At 42.8% G+C, this 24,889-nt stretch overlaps 1 protein-coding gene across 1 annotated transcript in view; it reads right to left on the bottom strand.

Annotated features, from left to right (window-relative positions):
- CCDC149 (coiled-coil domain containing 149) overlaps positions 1-24,889 on the bottom strand; it is a 95,967-nt gene that overhangs the window by 44,123 nt on the left and 26,955 nt on the right. The window contains exons 2-4 of the mRNA XM_087434147.1: positions 18,408-18,569; positions 16,845-16,883; positions 2,930-3,037 (exon numbers count right to left, since the gene is read on the bottom strand). Of these exons, the coding sequence (XP_087290273.1) occupies positions 2,930-3,037; positions 16,845-16,883; positions 18,408-18,569 (309 nt within the window). The remainder of the gene's footprint in view (positions 1-2,929; positions 3,038-16,844; positions 16,884-18,407; positions 18,570-24,889) is intronic.

The raw sequence follows: 24,889 nt of genomic DNA on the forward strand, positions 1-24,889 counted from the left end.
CAGGGCAATTCAGCTCAGCAAAGGGGTTGATATTAGCACTGCAGGGCTGAAGTGTGAGGTGACTAATGGCAAGAGATGTGGCTGGAGAAATCAACAGCAGCCAGATAATGGAGGGCCTGGCACACCATGGCAAGGAGGTGGGACTGGATTCGGGCGGCAGTGGAAAGGTTGGAGCAGTGAGTGACATGATGAACAAAAAAACAAATGAAGGGTTAACCTATTCTCCATCACACAGTCACAGCCAGCTTTGAAAAGGGGCCTCTGAGATTTTCAAGATGCTGGTGCCATTATCAAATGAGTAATCTGGCCTTAATGTTGATGACTGGGGGTGGGGTGGGGGGGGGGAATGACCGTGACTCACAGGGGCTGAAAATAACCAGCCCTATAACTTCAGATGCAAATGAGAATAAATGGGATCTCTGCGGCTCACGGCAGTCTTTTTGAGTGGGAGAGGCTGGCTACCGAGATACAGGGTCTGCTGAACATTATAACATCTTCCTTGCACCTTTTGGCAGGTGAATTACTTCACAAACCATGAATATGAGTCACTAAATCCTAAACCTTGGGAGAGAAAATAGAGTTTGATAAATGTGTCCAGCTTCTGGAATAAAGACCCAAAGCACAAGAAATCATGGAGTTTAGACTGTGCCAATGCCAAAGAAGCCCCAGACCTATGCTGAGTGTTACACACACACACATGCATGCACACACATGGGCATACACACATTCACATTCGTATACATACACACACATGTGCACACACGTGGGCATACACACACACTCATATATACACATACATGCACACATATGGGCATACACACATACACATTTATACACACACATTCACAGTCATATACACACGTGCACACACACACACACATCCTCCCTTTCTTTCCTTGAAGTATAAGTTGCAAACATCAATTCATAAAATATCTCATGCCTAGGGCCGGCCCCGTGGCTTAGCGGTTAAGTGCGTGCGCTCCGATGCAGGCTGCCGGGGTTCGGATCCCGGGCGCACACAGACGCACTGCTTCTCCGGCCATGCTGAGGCCGCGTGCCACATACAGCAACTAGAAGAATGTGCAACTATCGCCTGGGGCTTTAGGGGGGAAAAAAAAAAAATATCTCATGCCTAAAAGGTGATAAAATTAAAAGCGACCAAAGATGGGGCAGAGGTTGGGGGCAGGGGTAGCTCAGAAAGAAAATAAGAAAAAAAAAAAAAATCAGTCAGTCAAGAAAAACCATGAATCCAAAAATCACATTTCAAAATGTTTCCATATTTTGTGGGTTTATAATGTCTCCAAAATTCCTGTAGTATTTTTATGGGTTTAAAGGAAACTACTGCACACACTTCATTTTATTCTTTGGAAAACCCTGCTGTTATCATTTGAGGAAGTGACTAAGAAGGTCTGGCCTTTAATTATTGACCAAACACCTAGGTTACAGAGTTTAAATCCTTTTAACGATGCACAAAACCACCCCAGGGGCCTGATTAGCTTGTCCAGTGTTAATTAGAACCTTTCTTAGGCATTCTCTCCCACCCCCTATTTCATGACCCAGAAGTGTAGAGCCTAATTTTTCAAATATATGTTAAATCCAAGAGGTTAAAAAAAAATTTTAAGGCAGATTAAGTAGAGAAAAGGCTACATAAAGAAGACCCGAGTATACTCTCAGATGGAGCCTCTCAAGCCAGTACTACGCACAAAATCCTCTCTGATCTTTTGTTACGGAAGAGTTCTCTGGATAGCCGAGATACTGCTGCGCATTTTTTAAAGAGCCAGCATGTTTCAAAATGGCGCCTCCCAATAACCAACAACTCCCAGAAACGATGAACATCACCACCATTTGTCAAGGAATTTGGTAATGTTTAAAAGACATTTCCAGGGCCGGCCCAGTGGCGCAAGCAGTTAAGTGCGCGCACTCCGCTGTGGCGGCCCGGGGTTCGCCGGTTCGGATCCCGGGCACGCACCGTCGCACCACTTGTCAGGCCATGCTGTGGCGGAGCCCCACATAAAGTGGAGGAAGATGGGCATGGATGTTAGCCCAGGGCCAGTCTTCCTCAGCAAAAAAAAAAAAGAGAGAGAGAGAGGAGGATTGGAAGATTGGCAGATGTTAGCTCAGGGCCTATCTTCTTCACAAAAAATAAATAAATAAAAGACATTTCCCAAGAGAGCACTTCCTCCCCACCATGTAGTTTTCTTGAGTCAAACTCTAACGGCCATCTCTGTTTCGAAAGCCACCTCTGGCAAGGAGTTGAAAATGAATCTGTCTTGGCAAAACGGGAAATTATTTAGGGGACAGAATTAAACTTCAGTAGTTTTTCTTCTTTTTCTCAATTGTACTTTTGTTCACAGCTTCAGCTGGGAGAGAGAGTGCACACATTTAGTTTGGAGTTTATGAGTTCATATTTTATAATTAACGTTGCCAACAGGGGAGTTTGATTAATACCAAGCAGTGGATTTTGAGCAATGTTCCATACAAATTGCCAAATTTAGCAATAAAATAAATTGGTTATGTGAACATAATTAGTAGGATGACTACTTAAAATTCAAAACCGAATGCGAATAATTCCAAATCATCTGAGCCACAAATCCATTATTTGTATAGAAGGGGGAAAGTATAGCATTTGGGTTTTATTTTGCCCTCAACCACAATGTTACTTACCACCAAGCTGAACGTAATGAAACTTCGACAAGGGATTGTGACAATATTTTAGAGCAACCAGAAACACACACACGCATGCACGCGCACCCACAAAGGGAATGTAATAAAGATAAGAAATGCTAAACTGTGAATTTTCATTGCAAATGTAAAAATCTATAACAAATTTTTCAGCAAATGCCGCATTACATTTTTCTGAAGTGCTATACATAAACCCCTAGCGCACAATTATGCAACACAGCTTTTTCCCTTTAAATATTCATGGTACCTTATTGTCACCCTGGACTTCTCCAAGCCTTTGCTGAAGTTCTTTAATTTCTTCTCCCAGATGTTTATTTCGGTCCTGACAATCTCTCAATAGTTGTGCAAGATTAGCCTGGAAATATCAACACATTATGAAATACAATCAGAAACAGAGGAGTGGATAAATGTGGGGCTTTATTCGGCTTATTGAGGCTGGCATACAAGCCCAGCTGAACCAAACAAAGCCCATTAGAGTAGACACATAGATGAATGCAGCAAGTGTGCAAATCACACCACTACAACTGCATGGAGGGAAATGAAGTTGGCCATGAACCTCAATTTGGGGATGTTCTTTGTTTCCAGGATGGCTCACAGACAAGTAATGGAATCGTCAGTCAGATTTGGCTTTAAAAAAAATTATATTTAAGTGCTCCTCACTAAAAATCTTGCAAATGGACATAGAGTTCAATTCTAAAATTTGGGCCAACAAGATAGGAAAAGTTTCATTTCCTCGTTTAGACAGTTTTTTTCTTCAAGTAGATCTTGTTTAATGAGCTTTTCATTAGTACCCCAATGCCCAGAATTTAGATCACAAAATGAGGCAGCCAGAGAAGAGATGAGTGATGTGCAACAATTTCAGAAATCAGGATCCAGAGGTAACTCAACAGTCTCCTGGGCTGGTTTTCTCACCTTCTTATTCCTCTATTCTAGTGCCCATAATACCAATGAGCCAGGATGATCACTTTCCAGTTGCATCTTCATGACGTCATCCCTTCCTTAAGATTTGCCTCTTGCTCAGACCCAGATCCCTCTGGCCCACGTGGGTGGTTCTCTATCAGCCAGCCTCCCCATCTCAATCCAGCTTCATCTCACACCATCACTGCCTCTTTCCCCAGAGCACGTGGGGGCAAGACCACCTTTTAACCACACTCTGCCCCTTTCACAGATTCCCTGAGCTGGAATTGCTAACTCTCTCCAACTCTGTACAAGCTTTCATTTTGTATTGTATTCCATATTTCAGCTTTCACTGAAGCCTTTAACTTACCGTTCCACTTTGCCTCGCGTGGCTTCTTGTTCTATGGTACGTTTGTATTTTGCTAGCTGTGACTTGCTCTAAGTCTCACCTTGCTTATTGCATTCTGATCTAACCTTAGCAAGAGGACTGTGAGTGATCGAAAGGCAGCGGTTCTCTTTTCTACTTCCTCAGCATCGCGTACATTGCTCCAGGAAGTGCTTGTGCTCCAGCAAATGTTTTAAAGATTCATGTTGAATAAATGGATGAAGGAAGGAGGGAAGCAAGCAAGCAGAATATGACTCCTGGGAAGGAATCATTCAGAAATAGCGATACAGGGATTTTAAAGATTACCTTGTAGATTACCTTCACATTATAGATGAAGAAACCCAAATCCAGAGACATTAGGAGACTAGTGTAACTGTGGTGGCTAAATCTCCAAAGACTGCAACCTAATACTCTTGGTTGTAGTACTCTAGTACTCGATTACGTTAGGTACGAAAAAGGGAACAGAGGGGAAAGAATGTAAAGATTAAACCTTGGCTCATCCTTGACGCCTCACTTTATCTCATCTCACATATCCCACCTACTGGGATATTGGCTGTCTCTACCCTCTAGGTAGCCCCCACCCCACCCAGCTCCCCCCAAGCTCCCCTCCTTGCTGTTCCTCATGCCTACCAGGCACGATCCCATCACAGCTCTGCTGCAGTGTTCTCTCTGACAGAAATGCTCTCCTTCTAGAATACCTGTTGGCTCACTTCTCTTCTTTTTCAGGCCTTTGTTCAAAGCTCACTACCTCAATGGAGCCCACCTGGACCACTCGATCTACTACAACCTGCCCACCTCCCCCTGAATGCCCAAGCCCCTTCCCCTACGCTACTTTTTCTTTTTTTTCCATAGCACATGCCATCCTCTAACATACCATGTAATTTACTTCATGGTTTATTGCTTACTGTTTATGTCCTGTCTCTCTCTCCCTATTAAAACAGAAGTTTCACAAAGGGCAAGGAACTGTTCTCTCTATTGACCTGCCCCAAACACCTAGTAGATGCTCCCTAAATATTTTTAAAATGAGAGACAATATGCTGAGTCTGGAGGTTGTGGTCTCAGCCTAGGGAGGGATCTGGAATAATAACAATACATACAAACACTGAAACCAGTGCCTGGCATGGAGTCTTGCATAGAAACCCAGCTCATCCCCACTGGCTGGATTTAACCAAGCCCTGATTTCCACCCAGTTTTACTCAATAATAACGTGATCTAATTATCAGCCTCATATTTGCAAGGCTCATATCTTGTAATAGCTGTACTCCAATTTTCCCAGATTTACGTTCTCATCAGAGAAAAATCTGGTGAAGGATGAGGAAAATTAATTCCCATTTTATAGAGAGAAAAGCAAAGAAACAAGAGACACCATGACCGACTGACTATTTCTGGAAATTTCTCTTGATGGAATCCAATAGACTAAGTCAGATCCCAGTTCTGCCACTTACAGGGTTGGATGACCTTGGGTGAGTTTCTTAACCTCTTGAGTTTCCCCATCTGTAAAAGGGAGCTAACCATACATACTTCATGTGGTGATTTGATACTTAAATTGAATAATGAACACAGGACACCCACCACTGTGCTTGGCATACAGTAGGTGCTGGTTGAAGGCTGATTACCTCCCCTTGACTGTGCCCTTCCAGTGGCTCCAAATCCATCACTCAGTGGACAGTTGTGTGGATGTGGCCGAATGCCTCCTTGGACACGGTTGGCTCCTTTGTGAACCTGCCCTTCACTGTTCCTCATTCAGCCATTAATCTATACAACTCACATTTCCTGGGCACCTGCCATGTGCCAGGCATGGTTTTAGACTCTGAGACACAGCAGCGAGCAATACACATGAAACCCCCTGACCTTGTAAACTTACATTTTAACAGAGGCTATTACATGGATTACATTATTTTATAATAAAATAAATAATGACCCAGTAGTTGGGTGATAGCGCTATAGAGAAAAATAAAGCCAGCAAAGGGCACTGAGTGTGCTGGGGAAAAGCACACAGAGGCCTCGCTGAGAAGGCCACATTTAAACCAAGACTTGAAAGAGGAGAGACAGTGAGCAGGAGCCTTGTGGATATCCTGGGGAAAGTTCCAGGTTGGGGAAAAGGCACTGGCTTCCCTCCCTCCCTCTCCCCCATCACATCCAAGACTTCTATTTTGGAGAGCAGTTCAAGGCCACAAGAGCAGGTGGACCGAGACTGCAGTGAAGGGGAGATGACTCAGTTCCTGATGTTCTTTTCCTGGTTCCTCCGCTCAGTCCCGTAGCTCTCCTTCCTTAGCACAAGGGATCACAAGTGGGCGGCCTCTGCTTTTCCTCCTCAGAACTCCAGAACAGGTCCCAGACATTAGCTCAGCAAGCATAATCCCTCCCCAACAGATGGAGGGGCAGGCCCCCAGGGCGAAGTGACTGGACGAGAGGAGGGGTGGGAGGAGCAGCCCAGTGCTGGCCTGAAGACGGCCCCCAGGGAGCCGGCCGTGCCTGCACACGTTCAGGCCTCGCAGTGCCCCATCTGCAGGAGACACAGCAAAATTCACCTTCACAGGAGCCTGCCTTCTCCTGAGCGGCGAAGAGATGCTCCGAAAGAAATGCTTGTAACCGTGAAAACTTAACAAAAGACAAAAAAAAAAAAAAAAAAAAAAAAAAAATCTGCAACGTCCCTAACCTTCCCTTTTTGAATCAATATGGCTTGAGCCCCCCAGGTGGGTGGGAAGACCCTGACGTTTGCTCACCAAGGTAACAGCAGAAGCTAGACCAGTACAACTTGATCTGTCAGTGGTAAAAGGCTGGTTCTCTACCTCCAATCCATCACAGGCCCGTACTTTTTGCAAAATACAATAAAAATCAATTACTAGGAGAATGAATTTAATAAGACATCAAGATAAAACCTCAAGTGTTGTTAGATTCAACAGACATCAAATCATGCTGTCAGATTGCTATAAAAGTTCCTGAACACTTACTCTCAATCTCCGCACTTATCTTGTCGTGGACCAGAAACAGCAGCCTGCAGCCTGGCACTGGTCCTTGGGCTTCTATATGAATAGCACTGAGCTCAAGGATGCTCGCAGGTATTTGGATAATAGAGCAGGGCACACACCCCGTATATACCTCGAAGGCGCCAGAAAGATGCATGAAGCAGAGGACAGAGGTGCTTTAGGTAACAGCGATTCAGAGACCCAGTGATGTGATCGCCAAACATCATTTACTCTGCAGCCTGACTGGAAAGAAATCGACCAAAATAAAGGCAGGCATTTCTACAGGAGCCGCAAAACCATGGTTAATTAGAATCACATCGCCTCCAAGCGAATTCACAGTAAATCTACCCCAGCTTTAAAATTGACCCCTGGGGTAGGGTGAGGTGGGGGAGGCCCCCCTTTAAAGCAGGTGACTGTAATTTTCTTTTAGGTTGCACAGGCTGGATTACTTGTCAACACACAATTCTTTTCTCTTCAGTCCTTCCACCTCCTCAACTCTAAAACAATAACTTTGAAAACTAGAAAATGACAATTCTGATATGGTGCCTAATTCCTTGACATACACCTTAAAGAACAAAAAGAAAGAAAAAAAGAAAAGTAGTACATTTCAAAGCACTCAAAATAGAGGAGAAAAGTTCACACAATTCTTTCGACCAAAAATAACACCCATGACTCACACACATTCACTATAACAATCCATCAAGCTAACACGCGGCGCCTGCTCATAATTTATCAGCTATGCAGAGCATTTTGTCTCCATGTTATTGAGAAGGACTCTGTGACCATCAGTTTAGAGAAGCAGCACTATGTAAAGAAAATGTCAGGGAAAAAGTGGTAGACAGTCTTAACACTGGGGAGGATTTCACAGGGAAGGAAAACAAAACCAAGTGATTATTTCCTCTAAGTCTCTGGGGCAAGGGGTAGCATCAACAGCAAAACATGAAAAGGTTTGAAAAGAAGCCTCTTTTAAATATTCAGATCTAGCCAGGGCCGATGTGAAAGGCTGACATTTTAGCTCTGATAATAGCGGAATGCTAAAAATAGTGGAATATAATGTAGAATCCATACATTTAAGTCACTCTAGCTAGGAGGAGTTTTTCTGTGAAAATTGTGATGGGCAAGGGAGGGAAGAGAGATTTGATGAAACTATAGCCAGGAGACCCGAGGCTGAAAGGATGTTACAGCTCTCCACTGTGACACACCTTCCTTTGTCAAGGAAGACTGCAACCCCCAATGACAACTGATGCCTGCAGAAGCACTCCACGGAGGCCAGCCCCGGCGTGGGAACTGCGATACTCATGGACACTCTCTCTGCACAGAGATGAAGACCACAAATCCTGACAGCTGTTGTGAAGGCAGAGGTCTGGGAGTTGAGAGAGCAGTGTGGATCTCACCCCACCCCTCCGCCTTTTTGCAGAAATCCTCACTGAGGCAGGTCACTCACGTGAGCCGGGGGAGCTGTTCCTCCACCTTTCTTCAAGTCCCTCTGCATCCTAGACTCCGGCTCTTGCCTCTGCTACTGTGTTTCAATTCCCACACAGTATGTCAGAACAGTTTACACAAGAAGTGTAATACATTTCTTAAACTTATAAGAAATGATGGGAAATTTTTAAAAAAATGAATGATATATCACATTTGGCAATGACAATCACTGTTAAGGACTTCTGTTTTCAATGATGAGGTAATCAACACTGGTTCATGAGGAAGGGATTTTAGGAGACTAGTTGTAAGAAACAGCCCTAAATCTTTTAGATGGGGGGAAAAGGATCCACTATATACCAGCTCTCTCTCTGATGTAAGAAATGAAAAGATGGATATGAGAGGATCAGAATACGCCATTCCAAAGTATGCTACTTTCCCTAAGGATTATTTTGAGCTGAAGGCAATTAAGAATCAACAGATACAGAGAGTTCTCTTCCTTCCCCTTTTAGGCCTAAAAGCTGGGCATAAATGTCCCTTTGTGAGGGTGTCCCATTCTCTCCTGTATCAGGAAGAGGAGAGCAACTCTTATCACTGGAGAGTTGGCACCACAATGAGTCTGCATAAACAAACATTACTAAAATAACCCTTATCTTCCATTAGTTTCCCCATATATTTCCCACAATTCCCACAATTTATCATCCCTTGAAGTCCAAACCCCCTTTCTTTTGTTAAAATGGTATATAAGCCCCCAAGTCTAACCATTTCTTTGAGTTTCTCTTCTTTTCTGTGAACAACCGTGCATGTAAAATAGTCATAAAATTGTATGCTTTTCTCCTGTTAATCTATCTTTTGTCAGTTAAATTCGCAGGCCCCCATTCACTGAACCTAAAAGGGTAGAGAAAAAGTTTTTCCTCTCCAACAGATAAAAACAAAATGAAAGAAAATGATGACATTTGAAGATTAACCTTTCAACCTTGTGCTAGCCCAGACCCTGGGAAGAGCACTAAAAGGGTCAGGCCACATGTGTTCACCTGAGTCCTTAAATAATTCAGACCAGTGACCAGGAGGGGAAAGGAGCAACATTCCTGGAACAATCCCTCGAGTCATCCCAAATATTTGTAATTTATTAGACATACATCATTCCAGTAACCTAGCCATGGAAAAGTTATTCTACATCATAACGTAAAAACGATGTATACCAGAAAGTTCTGTAACGTACTTCTCAATTTGCTGACATACCAAAACTGGAATTCAAAAATGGGAGGGAAAAAAAAATAAGAGAGACAGGTAAAACCTTGACCCAGGCATTTCCTCAAGAAGAGTAAGGAGAAAAAAAGAGTGTGAGAGAAGAAGAGATTTAGAAAATGCTGCTCAACTACATGGTGTTAAAAAGGTCTGGACCCCTTAAACCCACACCTTCAATAGGGGAAATGACTAGATTATGCAAGACTATGTTAAAAAAAAAATGTTTGATGAAACATCAAGTGTACTTGCATTGTGATTGATAGCAAATTTAATTGCAATTTCTACTCTGCTGCTTTGGTCTATGGCGACTCCTGTGTTAACAGTAACAGAGTGAAACTTGCTTTGCTGAGCAAGGGCCCCCTATTCATAGCAACTGCCAAAGCGATGACCTCTGCTACAGCGACAGCTTTCTTATTTACAAAAAACAACCACCCGAGAGCTTACTCCGTACATATTTTTTGGCTGCGCAAGGAGCCCTCAGCAGTCTACTCCCAGCTCATAATCTCAAAACACACACTTGCCAATGAATGCACTTCCAGGCCCACAGGCAAACACTCTTCAATAGGTTTGGGAAGTTGCTATTTAAATAAATGTTTGCTTAATCTTGGCCATTATGATTCTGCATCTGCCACTTAGTGGCTCCCTTAATAGCTCCCAAGTTCTTTGGACTCATTGAGCCTAAATTTCCTCATCTATAAATGGGGGCGGCAGGGGGAGGACACTCTCACCTTCCTTACAAAATCATTGTGAGGATTCAAAGGGCTTAGAATAGGATGCATTAGTGCTCAGAATGAAGTTACTATTATGATTTGGGAGGGCTCCCACAGGCTGGACCCTGGATTTCTTCCCAGCTTCCCTGGTGTAACAGTAAAGTTGTACTGTTCAAAGTGTTATAAAAAGAAACATCTCAAAGCACTCGAGATCTTTGAAGGAAGATTTAGGTTCTGAGCATCAAACCAGGACGCATACACAAAGTTGCTCTGATTTGCAGTCGTGAAGGACTAAACTAAGATTGACCAAGAAGACTTTCCTACTGAAGTAAAAGGCTCCCTCCCATCCCACAAAGGGCCACTCTATGCTCTGATTTCTCTAGGGTTGTCATCCTGGTGCGTGTCACCATCTAAATAAGCCACTGCTTTTTAAGGGAAGAAAGCAAAGGCTCCCTTCTAGACCAGGAGGAATACCTCCCGTGGTACGTCTGCTTGAAATCAAAACAGGAAAAGACAAAGACGTGTTTGAATGTTTATTCAAGGAGGAGTTTGCATAGAGAAAATGTGCTGCCGTGACCCCAAAGAATCCTATCTTATAAGAAGATTAACCCAAGATAATTTAAATTCTCCTTTGGAGGGACTGCTTGTTTAGCGAAAGAGAAATATTTAAAGGGTCGTTTGAGATCTTTTGGTGATCTTCACTGCAGTGCAAAGAGGTGCTCTGTGTACAGTTCTGCCTGGAGTATCAAGAGGAAATTTTCATTTCAATATCCCACAAGAAGCTATTAGTGCCATCACTGTTGTCGTGATTTCTTCACAGCCTCTTTAACGGACGATTTGCCATTGGAAATTGAGTTGTTTTAAAAAGGATTCTAAGTTCTAAAAGAAAGTCTCGACAACTGTATTTCTAGAACTACAAACATGAAAGTTCTGGTCTGTCCTCTGAGGAGGAGACAAAAAAAAAACAAACAGAAAAATATTATGGCCAGATGTTGGTTGCCACAGGAAAGAACACTAGCTTAATAGGCAAAAATTCCTGGTTCAGTTTCTGGTTCTCCACCACTCCTAAGCAGATGGCTTCGAATAAAGCACTTAATCTTTGGACTTCCAAAATGGGTTGGATTAAATGTTGACTATGCTTCCTCCCTGCTCAATCGGTCTAAGAGTCGAACATAGAACAAAAAACCCGAACTAGAACGTTGAACTACAAGTTAGCAGATCTGGATTTTAGTCCTGTTCTATGAACCTGCTGTGTGACCTTTGACAAGTCACAGGAAGAATAAAAAATAGCCAACATCCATTGAGCACTAACCAAGTGCAAGGCAAAGAACATTATAAGCATTATCACACCAATTCCTCAAAAGAACTTTATGAATGTGTCTCATTATTATGTTCATTTTGGAGAGAAGGAAATTGAGTCTCAGAAAGGTGACATAGATTACCCAAGATCACCCAGTCAGCAAGTGGAAGGATTAAATTTGAATCCATACAATTGGATGCCAGAACCCAAGCTCTTATCATCTACTGCCACCCATGACGCTGCCTTGCAAATTTATGGAAGACCAAACTTGCCAGTGTGACCTCAGAAGATAGTTGGGAGATTTCATACATACACACATACATACATGCATGCATACATGGTCTCCGAAAAGTACAAAGCACCACAAAGACTGAAGATGTGGTACTGTTTCTACCTACGTTTGAGAAGAACCCTCAATACATTTATAGTCATCTTGAGCTGCTATAACACACTACCACAGACTGGGTGGCTTATCAACAACAGAAATTTATCTCTCACAGCTCTAGAGGCCAGAAATCTGAGATCAGAGTGCCAGCAAAGGGAGGGCCCTCTTCCAGGTTGCAGACTTTTCATTGTATTCTCACATGGTGGAGGGCAGAGCAGAGAAAGCAAGCTCTCTGGTGATGCTTATAAGGGCACTAATCCCATTCATGAGAGCTCCACCCTCGTGACCTCATCTAATCCTAACTACCTCCCAGAGGCCCCACCTCCACATACCATCATACTGGGGAGTAGAGTTTCAATATGAATTTTGGGGGACACAAACAGAGTGATCATAGCAATCTCTCCCCCTGAGTCAAAAAACAGGGGAAGAGTCCAGTAAGGAGAGATCATAGAAATTCTTCCTTCTGAGTAAAGTTGCCCCACAGCTTCAAGGCTGATGGGCAACAAAATGCTCAATGTGGCATCCTCTCCTTTTCCAATATGTGGATCTCTTGACCTCCTTGCCCCATCTGTTAACCAGGCTGCTGGTTCTTGTCCCAGGGTCTTCTGTTTACACAAGGTTCATTTGCTTTGCAGCTGGAGGGGTAAATACTTCACCCACTGTTTGCCTTTGGGATAAACATGCAATGTAATATAGGAGACACTAGGTCAGAGTGCACACTTCTACCCACTTCCTGCTGATGAAAAAGTTTAGAAAGTAATTGTGCCTCTCTTCCAATACTGGCATATGTGTGCCAAGGCTGTCTGCTTCTGGCTAAATGGAAGGTTTCATTATAACCAGTGCGTAAAAATTTAATGGTGCATTTCCCTCCCCACACTGAGCTAATGAAGAGGGCATCTTAACACCCTCTACCCAAAAAGCAACCACATGCTTAAATAAATTAACTAACTAAAGGTAAACAAAATTTAAAGGTATATATTTTAAATGAGTAAGATTCTTCATTTTTCCAAGTAGTGGAATGATTTTCCCCCACTATTTATCAAGACATTCCTTCCATTACTAAGCCAGAATTCTCTCCCTTGCTTTGGGCTATATCTTTCTCCTGTAGCACTGATCACCATTTAACATCCTATATATTTAATTCATAGCATCTCCACAAAAATTAAGATGACTATATTATTTATCATCCAAACCAAGACACCTTCGAGAGCAAAAGAGAGCACTAATACCAATTATGCCAGGAGAAGAGGTGTCAATGGAGATGGTCCTGGGAAACCGGACGTATGGCCACCCTAAATACAACGGAATTTCCGTAAGCTCTGGGATTGGGATCTGACTTTTTCCACCCCTGTGTCCCTACTGTCTAAATTAGCACAAGACGCCCATAAGGTGCTCAGTAAATACCGAGTCATGGTGGTTCTGAGCATGAGCTCTGAGTGCACTGCAGGGGTTCAAACTCTGGCTCCATCACCAATTAGTTACGTCACTTCCCTTGGGTGATTTCCTTGACCACTATAGGCCTCAATTTCCTCATTTGTCAGATGGCCATAATAATAAGAGCACCTACCTCATATGTTGTGTGAGAACTAAATGAGATCATCCACCGTGTAGCGCTGGGCACAGGGTCCAGCACACTGCAGGAGTGAGCACTCAGAAACATTGGCTGCCATCATTATTATCTGTCATTCCAAGACTGTCTTAAGAAGGCGTGTAGAGTCAATGGTTATGACCTTGTCTACTCAGCACCCTTTCAACATGACAGTAGTAGAAGCTGCCTTGTGTCTACAGGATGCCTGGCCATGCCCATCTGACCCTGAAATGGGCCCTTGGCCTGAGCCTGGCCTAGGGGAGCTCTCCCCTGAGACTCAGGGAGCAGCTTTTTCTAGTGATCAAAGATGTGGAGTCTGTAGCCCTCGTGCCATCAGCAGCCATGTTTCCCAGTCTACAGAGAAAGGAAGTCCAGAAAAAGAGATGATGACTGACACAGAGAGAACTCAGGGCAGTGGAGGGACCTGGGGGCACCCGAGCCCTCGTGGTAGCTGTTCCTGAGGCCCGGCTGCATTTCTGCCTCCCATGGTGGCTGCTCAACCAACCCTTCTGAGGTCCTATGAGCCAGGAAAGTCCTCTTTGGCCCAAGATACTTCAAGCTGCCAAGTGTAACCAAAACGGTCCTGACAAGGGCAGTGGTGGACAGAATCAACATACTAATACACAATTGATTTTTAAAAAAGGGATGATGATGAGGAGGAGAGGACGATAAATATTTATTTATGCTCACCCTGTGTCAGGCACTGTGCTGAGGACTCTACTTGCGTTATTTCATTTGCTCCTTTTAGCCACACCATGTGGTGGGCACCATATTTATTGCCATTTTATGGATGAGAAAGCTGAGACTCAGACACCCAAAAGAACCTTCCCAAGGCCACACAATTAGTTTGCTGGCTCCCTAATGGCCCTCCATTCCAGGTGATTAATCTGAGCCAATTAATGTATAGTCCTCTCCTGGTGAATGTTAGTAGACCAGGAATGGGAGCATGTCCTACACCAGCCCAGTCACACTGGAGGGAAGGACTTATGTTCCATGGCTGGGTTTTCTGCCTCTCCTGCTTAAGGAAACCAGCCTTAGGAGGAAGCTGATGCTAAATTCAAGAGGAAGCAGATGTTAAAAGTGGCACAATGGTAGAGCGGTCAGATAAAATACAGGACGCCCAGATCAATTTGAATTTCAGATAAACAATGAATAATGTTTTAGTATAAGTATGCCCCGAATATAGTGTGGGACAGGCTTGTATACTAAAAAAGTATTCATTGTCTATCTGAAATTCATATTTACCTGAGTGTCTTGTATTTTTCATTTGCTAAGTGTGGCACAGTGGAGAGAGTAAGTATATGATGACTGTACAGCATCTGAAGCCCGCACTACCTCTGAACTTCTGGTTATGTAAGGTCATCGATGCCTTTATTGTTTGACCAGTTTAGAATTTCTGTCACTTGCACCCCAATGCATCCTATCTTATGCAGCAAGTCGATGGTTCCAACCCAGCAAGAAGGCCACAGAGTCCAAACTCAGACCACCATATCAAATCCTAAAGGGACAGAAACTAAACACGACATTAAAAGCTACAAAGCCAGAGCTTAGGACACTGAACTTGTTTTTTCAGAGCTGTAAGAAAGCAGCTTGACAGGCTCACTGGAATTCATCAGATTCTCCTCAGTCGATGTAAATTTTTTATTATAACGTCACGGAACGTGAATTCACTTAAACTGTAAAACTCCTCCATGAATACTAACAAACTCTAAAACCACAGCAAAGATGACTGCTTATAGCCACCAAAAACACAAATACAAAAACATCCAGCAATTCCAGATTTAGGATTCTAATTTTTAAACATTTATGATAAATTTCCACGTAATTTTGTTTAGAAAAAAACATCAATTAGTTCCATAGAAAAATCGGATTTTAGATCAAACCTGGAGCATTAGAAAATAATCAAATAAAATAGAAAGGGAGTACAGGAGTGAGCAGAACTGAGTGACTGAATAGATGACCACAGGACTGAATTGCTATTTAAGGGTAAACATCCTCTGTGTGACTGCGTGTGTGTGTGTATGTGTGTTTTGGGCATACTGTTTACTCAGCATCAAAAATCACAAGGTAATGAACTCAAGGAGTTTATATGCAGTGCCATGTATATGATCAATGAACAAAAACAGGATGCTGAGTTAGCCATTACAGCTAGGAAGAGACCAAAGAATACATGTGCCCTTATTGCATCTACCAGTTTTGAAGCCCTGCTCTGGTGCAGAGGCTTCCCCATAACATGGAACACACAGCATTAACATCACCATCATCCAGGCTCCCTTGAAGCCCATAAAAGGCTGTAATTCAGGGCATGTCAGTATACAGAACAATTGTAGAGTTAAGGAAAGTTCTAACAAAGATATCTTTGGAAAAAGCAATATATACATGTATGTATGTATGCAACTGGATTAAAAGAAATCTGATGTACCATATTCCTGGAGGTAATGTTATGAAAGTGTTCTGTCCCCAGATTAATCTATAAATTTAACAAAACCCCAATCAAAATACCAATAGGTATGGGGGTTTTTTTGGTGGAGTCAGAGGAGTGCTTGATAAAATGTTTGTAAGTTTTATGTAAAAAAACTAACAAATAAGAAACATCTGAAAAGGAAGAGCAAAGGGAAGAAGACTAGCCCAAAGAGATATTAAAAGTATTATCATGCAAAAACAGAACAATATGGGACGAGGACTGTACAGGAAGCTCAATGGAACAGAACAGAAAGTTCAGAAACAGATCCAACGTGTATATATAAGAATTTGTTCATTGATAAAAGTGGACATCTAAAATCCGTGTGGAAAAAATGGATTCGTCAATAAGCAATGCTGGCTACCATTCAGGAGAAAAGAAAATAAATGGCTTGTGAGTTTTGCTAGTAGGATGGCTTTTAAAAGTCTAAAGTGGCAGAAGCTAAACGGCAGAATAGTATCCATCCTGGAACAGTGAAGCGTAAAGTAACAGCAACAGTAAAGTGCAACAGCCGTGAGCCCTCACTCATGGGTCCCAACAGGATTCCCAACAAGAAAGGGAATGCAGTCAACTGGGGTCCTCTTCCACCCTGTCAGACAACACTGGGTTTCCTTCACCCCAACCCTAACCCCTCTCTGTAGTCAGTATCTCTCTACCACCCACTCCCCCCGCAGGAATACAAAAGGATTCTGGGAAATTCAAAGATTTCTCTATACATTGTGGGATTCCCTAATCTCCCCAATTGTAAGGCATCAATATGCACAATCTGAGAATTATTAAAAATCAAGAATAAGTATTACCTGTTTCCTCTTTTCAGGGGGAAGTGATGGATCTCCATCCTACAAAGAAACAAAGGTTACACTTTATTTTAAAAAAATATAGATGTGCTTACATTCAAGGAATTGAATCAAACTATGAACTAAATTCAGACCCTCCCCACTCCTGCCCCCTGAAACCAGTAATGTGCTGAACCAACTTCAAGTATACTTAAAAAAATGAACTGTAAACTGAACCAGAGTTACTTTGGGAAAACCTCTAGGGAATCAGTTTCAATTAGGACCAAACGGATATATTTTCTAAAACTATGTGAACCTAAATAAATAAATAAATTGGATTTATCAAAATTCTTTTTGAGCAGAGCCTAAACTGAAATAATATTTCATTTGGTTTGAGTTGAGGTCCTCTTTTAAATAGTTAGATCCAAAGAAATAGTAATGGACGGACACACACACAACTTGAGTCTTTCCTATCGGCAAAATAATTTTGGGGGGTGGGTATAGGAGGATATGCTCAAAATAAAAGAAAATTAACTGACAACTTCCAGTCCTATCAGACTTTTTGTCTTAAAACTTCAATTCCTCTCCTTTGTGTGCCATCTGGGAATGCAAATATCTCAGGTTAACGAGTAAATGCTCAGTAAACGAGTATTCTTCTATCTGATGCAGTCCACATAGAGGTCAACGCTATTTTAACCTGAGGAATCTTTCTACTCTATTTCTGTTCCAGGTCAGTTCAATGATCCCGGCACAGATGGTTAAATGTTAGCAATAGTGTCAGCACTTAAAAAAGAGATTGCATCAGTGAGGAAAAATGGAGCAAGAATGCAAAATAGCAGTACGCAGTTGGTATCCTCCATTTCAGTATAATTTGCATCCTTAAAAATCTTACCATATGAAAATCTAGAAAAAATCTAAATGCCCAGGATAAGGGAAAGTTAAAGAAAAATATGGAAATATTACTATGCAACTATTCTTAAAAACAAATCAAATTTCTATGTATGGCCTAGAGAGATGTCCAAAATAAAGTGCTGAGTGACAAAAGTAACTTATAGAACAAGATTTATACAATGCTGTCCAATAAAACTCTCTGCAGTGATAGAAATCTCCTATAGCTAACTGTCCACTACAGTAGCCCCCAGCCACCTAGGGTGATGGAGCCCATGAAACGTGATAAATGAGATGAACACCTGAGTTTTCAATTCTATTTAATCCTAATTAATTTAAAATGAAATTTAAATAACCACACGTGGCTGGTGGCTTCTGTATTAGACAGTGCAGATTTACAATACGAATCCTCTTAAAAAACTCCATATAAATAGGTTAATCAGTAAAGAGGCACACACGAACACACACGTACACGTGTATATTTCACAGGTGCCCGAGCAAGCAGCCCGGAAGCATATACGTCTCGACTAGCGAGTGGCACTGGCTTGTGGAGGAAACAGGAGTGACAACCTTCACTTCTTAATTTTTCCACTTTGGAACTGTTTGGATTCAATCCTTTTTTGCAGACACAGCATGTAAAAATCCCCTCTTTCTATCTCAGTGAGGGAGTAAGAACGTCACTGTGACGTTAACACGTACGATCAGCTCCCGGTATTTCTTCTTCAGGGACTGGTGGCGTTCTCGGAGCTGGTTGGCCATGAGTTTGTACTGGTCCCTTTCCTGCTGGCATGTGTCCAGCTCCTTGGACAGGATCAGCAGGGCTTCCTTTTTGCTCTCTAGCTTCCTTTTACACACTAGGTACTGCAAAGCCAACAAATGGAAACGACTAGTCAGAAAGGTCAACCGGCCTCCATATAACACACACTGCATTAACCCACCCTGGATTGGTTTGTCTTGTTGCCTTTTTTTGTTTTTAGAGCTCATACACCCAGAGACATTCCTTAGTGAATGACATATGTACCTAAAGTCTGCTCTGGTACCTGACTTATTCCCCTCATGACAGAACCAAAACCTTGGACCTTCATGAACTTTGGCAAACTAGGACAGATAAAATAATTTAATTGACAAACAAGTAAAACAGTAGAATACTTTTTAAAAATTACATAAATAAATAGACAGCTGGACCCCAATTTTGTTTAAAAAGGGTTTCTAAATCTAGATAAGATAAAATGATATACACAGAAAGATATTTAATAAAAATTTTTTATATTACTAGCAATTACCTCTTGGTAGCAAAATTATTTGCATGTGTTTTTTTATTTTATTCTTCATGCTTTTCTGTGTTTTCTAAATTTTCTAGAATAAACCCATATGGCTTCTATAATTAAAAAATACAAAAAATCTTATTAAATATAATTTAATGAACCTTAAATCACTGCAATAGATTGCACCCGCCCATGCAACCCAGCAGACGTTTTCTCACTTGAGAATTTTTGTTCACGCACTTGGCCAAAATATGCACAACTTGATTCCAATACAGGCACCTACCACTCAGAGACGGATTATAGGAGCTATGTATTTTAGCCACACCTTGAATTATCCCAGAACAGTTGGGTGTACCTAGCTGGAACTCTTCCTCAGAGTTACAGGATATCTTCCTCCTTCCTTCTCCCCTCTACCCAACCTGAACCACCCTCACTTGACGATCACCCACCACATGGGCCACTGTGAGCCCGTCTGGGACCCTACTTTCATTGGATATATTGCACCCTCTGGTGTTATTCACATATGTGAAATGTGGCACTAAATACCTTTTGAATTTGCCCCGTAAAAGACCAAATTCAGAGCATTCATGAAAACAATTTATAGTTTCATTATACACTCTGACATGAGCACTTTGTCATTGTGGACGCTCACACAAAGCAGAGAGAATCAGCGCTCCCATACCATTCGAGTCAATGCTCTTTTATGGACAAAAAGCATTACTCATATAGAGTGCTTGCTTGGAACTGACTTTTTTAAGTTCAATTTCAAATAAATGAAAGGCAAAAAAGAGAGTTTTGTGCATTAGCACAATTTTTTTTTCTTAAAAAAAAATGTAATTGCTTAGCTTCAAAAACAAAGGGGAAAGAAAAGCCATTCTGAGACAGATTTGAGTTCTAAGAGAGGACACTTCCACCTTGGATGAATGTTATGCCTGGCAGTAATGAGGTTGGAATCCTGCCTTAAAACGTCCTGGATTTTAAGACTGTGACATCGTCTTCATGGAGGCAAAACAGTTCTGTTGCCACAGCGATTTCCCAAGAGTAAAATCCCCAATGAGTAAATATCAGAGGAGAGTGGCTCAAAACCATCAGCTGCAAGGTCCTAAGGGAGATATTGAGACCTCACAGGAAAAAATACCATTTACACACAATTTAACACATCTGCCCCTGTGCCTTCAGGTCTTCACCCGTGATCAGCAGCCTCGGGTGTCAGTGCTCTTAGTACTAGTGACACAAGATGGCCACCTTTGTCCCTCCAATTTATCAGATCCAAATACGAGGCCCCCCTGATACTCAGTGCCTTCCGACTTTGGGGAAAAAAATCCCGATCACTTGGAGACCTTGTCAAGTGCGGTAGGCAGATTAGATGCAACATCCAGCCTACTGAAAGGGAACAGGTAAGGGCCACCACGTATTGGCTAAGTGGAAATGCAAATTCCTGACCTTCAACTGCAATCCATTAGAGTCCAAGAGAGAAGCCATTTCTCTCCCAAGGCCTGCTCCAAATGGGGCCTCGGGAGCTCTGAAGGGCAGTAATAGGCCTCTCCTCCCTTGGGTCTAAGGTACCTGGCAGAAAACTGACACAGAGGCCTCTGCCAAGACCCAGTGACCTGGGATTTGAGGAGCAGAATCGCTGCAGTTCAGTTCCCCCTCGGGCATGAAAACAGGATAATTATAATAACTCCACCAAAGGGTCAGAAAGCAAACACATGCTGTATAGAAGATGAAGCCACACCAAGAAAAGGGTGGTTTTTAGAAAGCCACTGCTGGACTGCTCTTTCTTCTGCAGTAAAAAATTCTAAAAATTTTTACTCAAATATTTTATGTCTGTTTTTATCAGTAGAACAAACCTTAGACTGAAGCCTCATTTCTACAATGGCTCAAAGCGGTGCTGCCCTGGCCGAAGGTGGGATGCCTCCCCTGTGGTCTCCCCACCCTGGTGAGGCAGCATCAACAAGGAACCTTAGGAAACACTGCTCTGCATCATCTTGGGTGGGATGCTTGTGAAAATGCCGATTCCTGGGCCCCTGCCCAGACTCCCTGAATCAGAATCTCTGGTGGCCGGCTCAGGAATCTGCATTGTTAGCACACAGCACGGGTGATTCTTACTCAATCCACACTTTGAAAACCCAGGCTCTGGAGGCCTCAAGTTTCATGGTGTCTCAAAAGTTAGAACCAGTTACAATAGTCTGGAGACACTGATAGGCGCATTGTGACTGTAGCACGTGACAGTAGCTCACAAGTTCAGGAGCAAGACATAGTCTCAGAGCCATTCCGGGGGTGTCTGTGCCCCTTTTTGTAGCACAGAGGGATTCTACACAAGTACAAGCATGAACTGTATTTTACTGTCTGGCCAAAGATCCTATAAATGCAGAGTTTCATTAAAATATCAATAGGAACTCTGGAAGGTGTGTGTATGGCAGGGGTGAATCTCATGGAATTTCTCACTCTCATTCTAAAATGGTGATAGTTTAGTCTGTCTGACGGCAACTGTTAAAATGTCCCATATCCTCCAATTGGAAACAAACAACAAAAAATCTGGAAGGAAATAAAAAGGTCCTGAAGATCCTCCCTTGTTGGCAGTTCTGAACAACAAGCAAAGCATGGATCCAGCCTCAGCTTTAGAAGGGACCAAAAATAGAACAGAAAGCCAGACAAGCCCAGTTACTGCGGTTGGGATGTTTTGGCTCCTAAAGGAGGATGAATAAGTGCAGATGATGGACGAAGTGGACAGCAGAAAGTCACCAGGCAGAACCGGGAGGCCTCCACCCAGACGTGGGTCTAGTGATGGGCCATGAACTACTGGGACCCTGGGAGAGCCACAGAACACAGGGAACAAAAACACAGACTGCCTGGGCCTCTGTTTCCTCACTCGGAAAATAACGGGAGTTCCTGGGTACTCTCCAACTTGAGGAACAATGTTAACACCACTATCCAATATCATGGGGAGGGTGAAGGGTAGTGGGAAAACCCTGGGGGTGAGGGGCTCCGGTCCAGCAGGTATGACTCACTTCAAGCACACAGAAATTACTTCCTCTGTGTTCCCTAGGTCAGAGCCAGCTCAATGATTTCCAAAGATCGTCTGCGACAATGGCAGTTCCAGAATCTTTGTATAGCAGGAGCTTCAGGATCGCCACCTGGTTGGGAACGGTGCTGGGGCCGAAGCTGTGTTTGCAATAGCCATTCACAACAGAGTGCGGTCAACAGTAGCACCTCTCTCCAACACTTCCAGTTCTCCTTTCCTTCCAGGCACTTGGCAGGACTGTCCTCCCCATTGTTTTGGAGTAAGGCAGAGCCATGTAACTTGCTTTATCCAGTAAAATGGGACTGGAAGAGACATGAGTCATGTCCAGGGTGGAAGCTCCCAAGAGTGAAGGTGCGAATCGCCAAGCTGTCTCCTCCCCTGGCGGCAACAGCTGTGGAAACATGTGTTGCTATGGAGGAAGCCTAAGAGCAAAACAGCCTGGAGGGTGGAGCCAACACAGCACACAACTGGCCTGCAGAGTCATCTGGGTCCACGGAGAAATGTGCACGATCCAGAAATAAACTTTTGTGGTGTTAAGATACAGAGGTTGTGGGGCGGGCGGGAAGGGGCGGGCGCGGGTGTTTGTCACCAGAGCATAACTTAGCCCAGCCTGACTAATACAGTCCATATCAAAGGATGCGAGGGTAGGGAGAACGGTGGAGATTCTATCTGCCCCTGGTGTGGGTTTCTGCTAAGTCACCACAATGAAAAAGAGGATTAATATTATCACCATCATTATTACTATTAACAACAACAACAACAAAAGTTTCGTGACAAATCCTTTCTAGGTACGATCTCCTTTAATCCTCACAACAGCACAATGAGGTTCCCGTGTGTTGTCATCATGTACATTTTCTAAATGAGAAAGTGAAACTTAAAGAGTTTATGTAATGTGCCAGGGGGTTGGCAGAGCCAGAATTTGAACTGAGATCTTGGTAGAGCCAAGCCTGTGAAATCCCAATTGCTGACAAACTAAGCACTCTGTGCCAAAAAAAAAAAATCAGAATATTCATGGAGTTGGTTACTACATCAAGTTGGTATTCCCAGAACAAGAAAGCTAAGAAAGGGCAATTTTGAGTTTGGCTACTTTTCAGACCTAGAACAAATAGGTAAAATCTTTATCTCTTCACCTCACCCCCTCTAAAACTAGTGGGCCTGCATCCTCTTTCCTCAGAATCAAGGCCTGAAGGAAGAAGGAAAAAAAATAAAGGAACCCATAAGCATCTCTCCCCTCTGGTCCTTGTGCGGGAGCCAAGGGGAAGCAATAAGGTTTCCATCCACTTACAAGAAATGAGATAAAACTAGAGGGCTATTTTCTCCAAAGCAGCAGCCCAGTGGTAACAGGAGTTTTCTAGAAGCCATAGTTGGTCTCAATCATTCATTCAACAAATATTTTCTGGGTGCCTTCTATGTGTTAGGCACTGAGCCAAGCATTGATCTCCTAAAGGGGGAAATGGTCCTGTTGATTGTGAAAAGGAAAAACATGATACCTGGACAACAACATTTTATTTCCACAATCCCTTATGGGATTTTCTGAAACCTCAAAAGTCTGAAAACTGAAAACGTGTTCCTATGCCCTTCACGACCTCAGCTGATGTGAGGGTTTTTATGGTCTTTATGCCACTGAGTGTGAATATTCAGACATTTGCTGAAGACAAATCAATGTGTTTGATCACTGGCAGCTGCCCACAACTCTCCTGGGGGTGATACAGAAAATACAGTACGCTTATCGCATTTCCTTTCAGATGTAAAAACTCCTGCATCCGAAACTCATCTGGGGCCCAAGGATTTTGGACAGAGAACCTGACTTTTATTTGAAAGTCACCCTTACAAATCTCTACATAGTCTTGATGACATATGTGTGACTAAAATCAAACCTTTCCCAAACAGTAATTGTCCAAAACCTAAGCAGTCACTAGATTTCGACTTCCTCATGTAAGCCAACAAAAACTAAAAGTACATTACATACAGTAAAGGTTCAAGCTGCCATAATGCTATGCACCTCTTCCCATAGCCTCTTAATTTCTTTATTCTTTAGAATTAGCATCAAATGCAGAGCTGTGATAAACCTCGAAGACAACCCAAGTGACTTGCCCACCTGCAAAGAATAAGGTTCCCAGCTGCCAGCGTATTCCATAACAGTGTTTTCCCAGTTGTGAGTTCTAGGTGGCAAAATCAATTTAGTTGCAACCCTCATTTTCTTTAAAAAAAAAAAAAGAAACAGAATAGAACAGAAATTATCAGCATGCATCCTAAGCAGTAAAGGTAAGTATTGCTTCATGAAACATTGCTTTTTGAGTACGTGTGTAGGAATAAACACACATATGTGCATAGTTTCACACGTTTATTATGCACTGTCTTTTTTTTTTTTTTTTTTGGTGAGGAAGACTAGCCCTGAGCTAACATCCAATGCCAATCCTCGCCTTTTTGCCGAGGATTATCTGCCCTGGGCTAACATCTGTGCCCATCTTCCTCTACGTTATACGGGACACCGCCACAGCATGGCCTGATAAGCAGTGCGTCAGTGTGAGCCTGGGATCCGAACCCACGAACCCCGGGCCGCCGAAGTCAGCGCGAGCACTTAACCGCCACGTCGCTGCACCGGCCCCTGGACTGTCATTTTAAAAGTCTGAAAACTACTATTCTCTAATAAGCCGCTCTGCACATTTATTCATTCATTCCACAAATATTTAATGAAAGTCACCAAAAGAGGCAGAGTGGGGCTGGGGGGTGGTTGCTGGGTAGGAAGGAAAAGCTAAACGGAGGAGCTTTTTGGGATTGAGGCACAATTCTAATTAATTAATACTTGGCTCTGCCCGCCTCGCTGAGGTTACTGTGAACTTGAAACGAAAGGTGCTGTGCTAAGAGGCTCCGTAAACTTTTTTAAATTA

Source organism: Ceratotherium simum, chromosome 8 (genome assembly GCF_057802395.1).
Source record: "Ceratotherium simum simum isolate JZ-2026a chromosome 8, ASM5780239v1, whole genome shotgun sequence".
Classification (NCBI taxonomy): domain Eukaryota; kingdom Metazoa; phylum Chordata; class Mammalia; order Perissodactyla; family Rhinocerotidae; genus Ceratotherium; species Ceratotherium simum.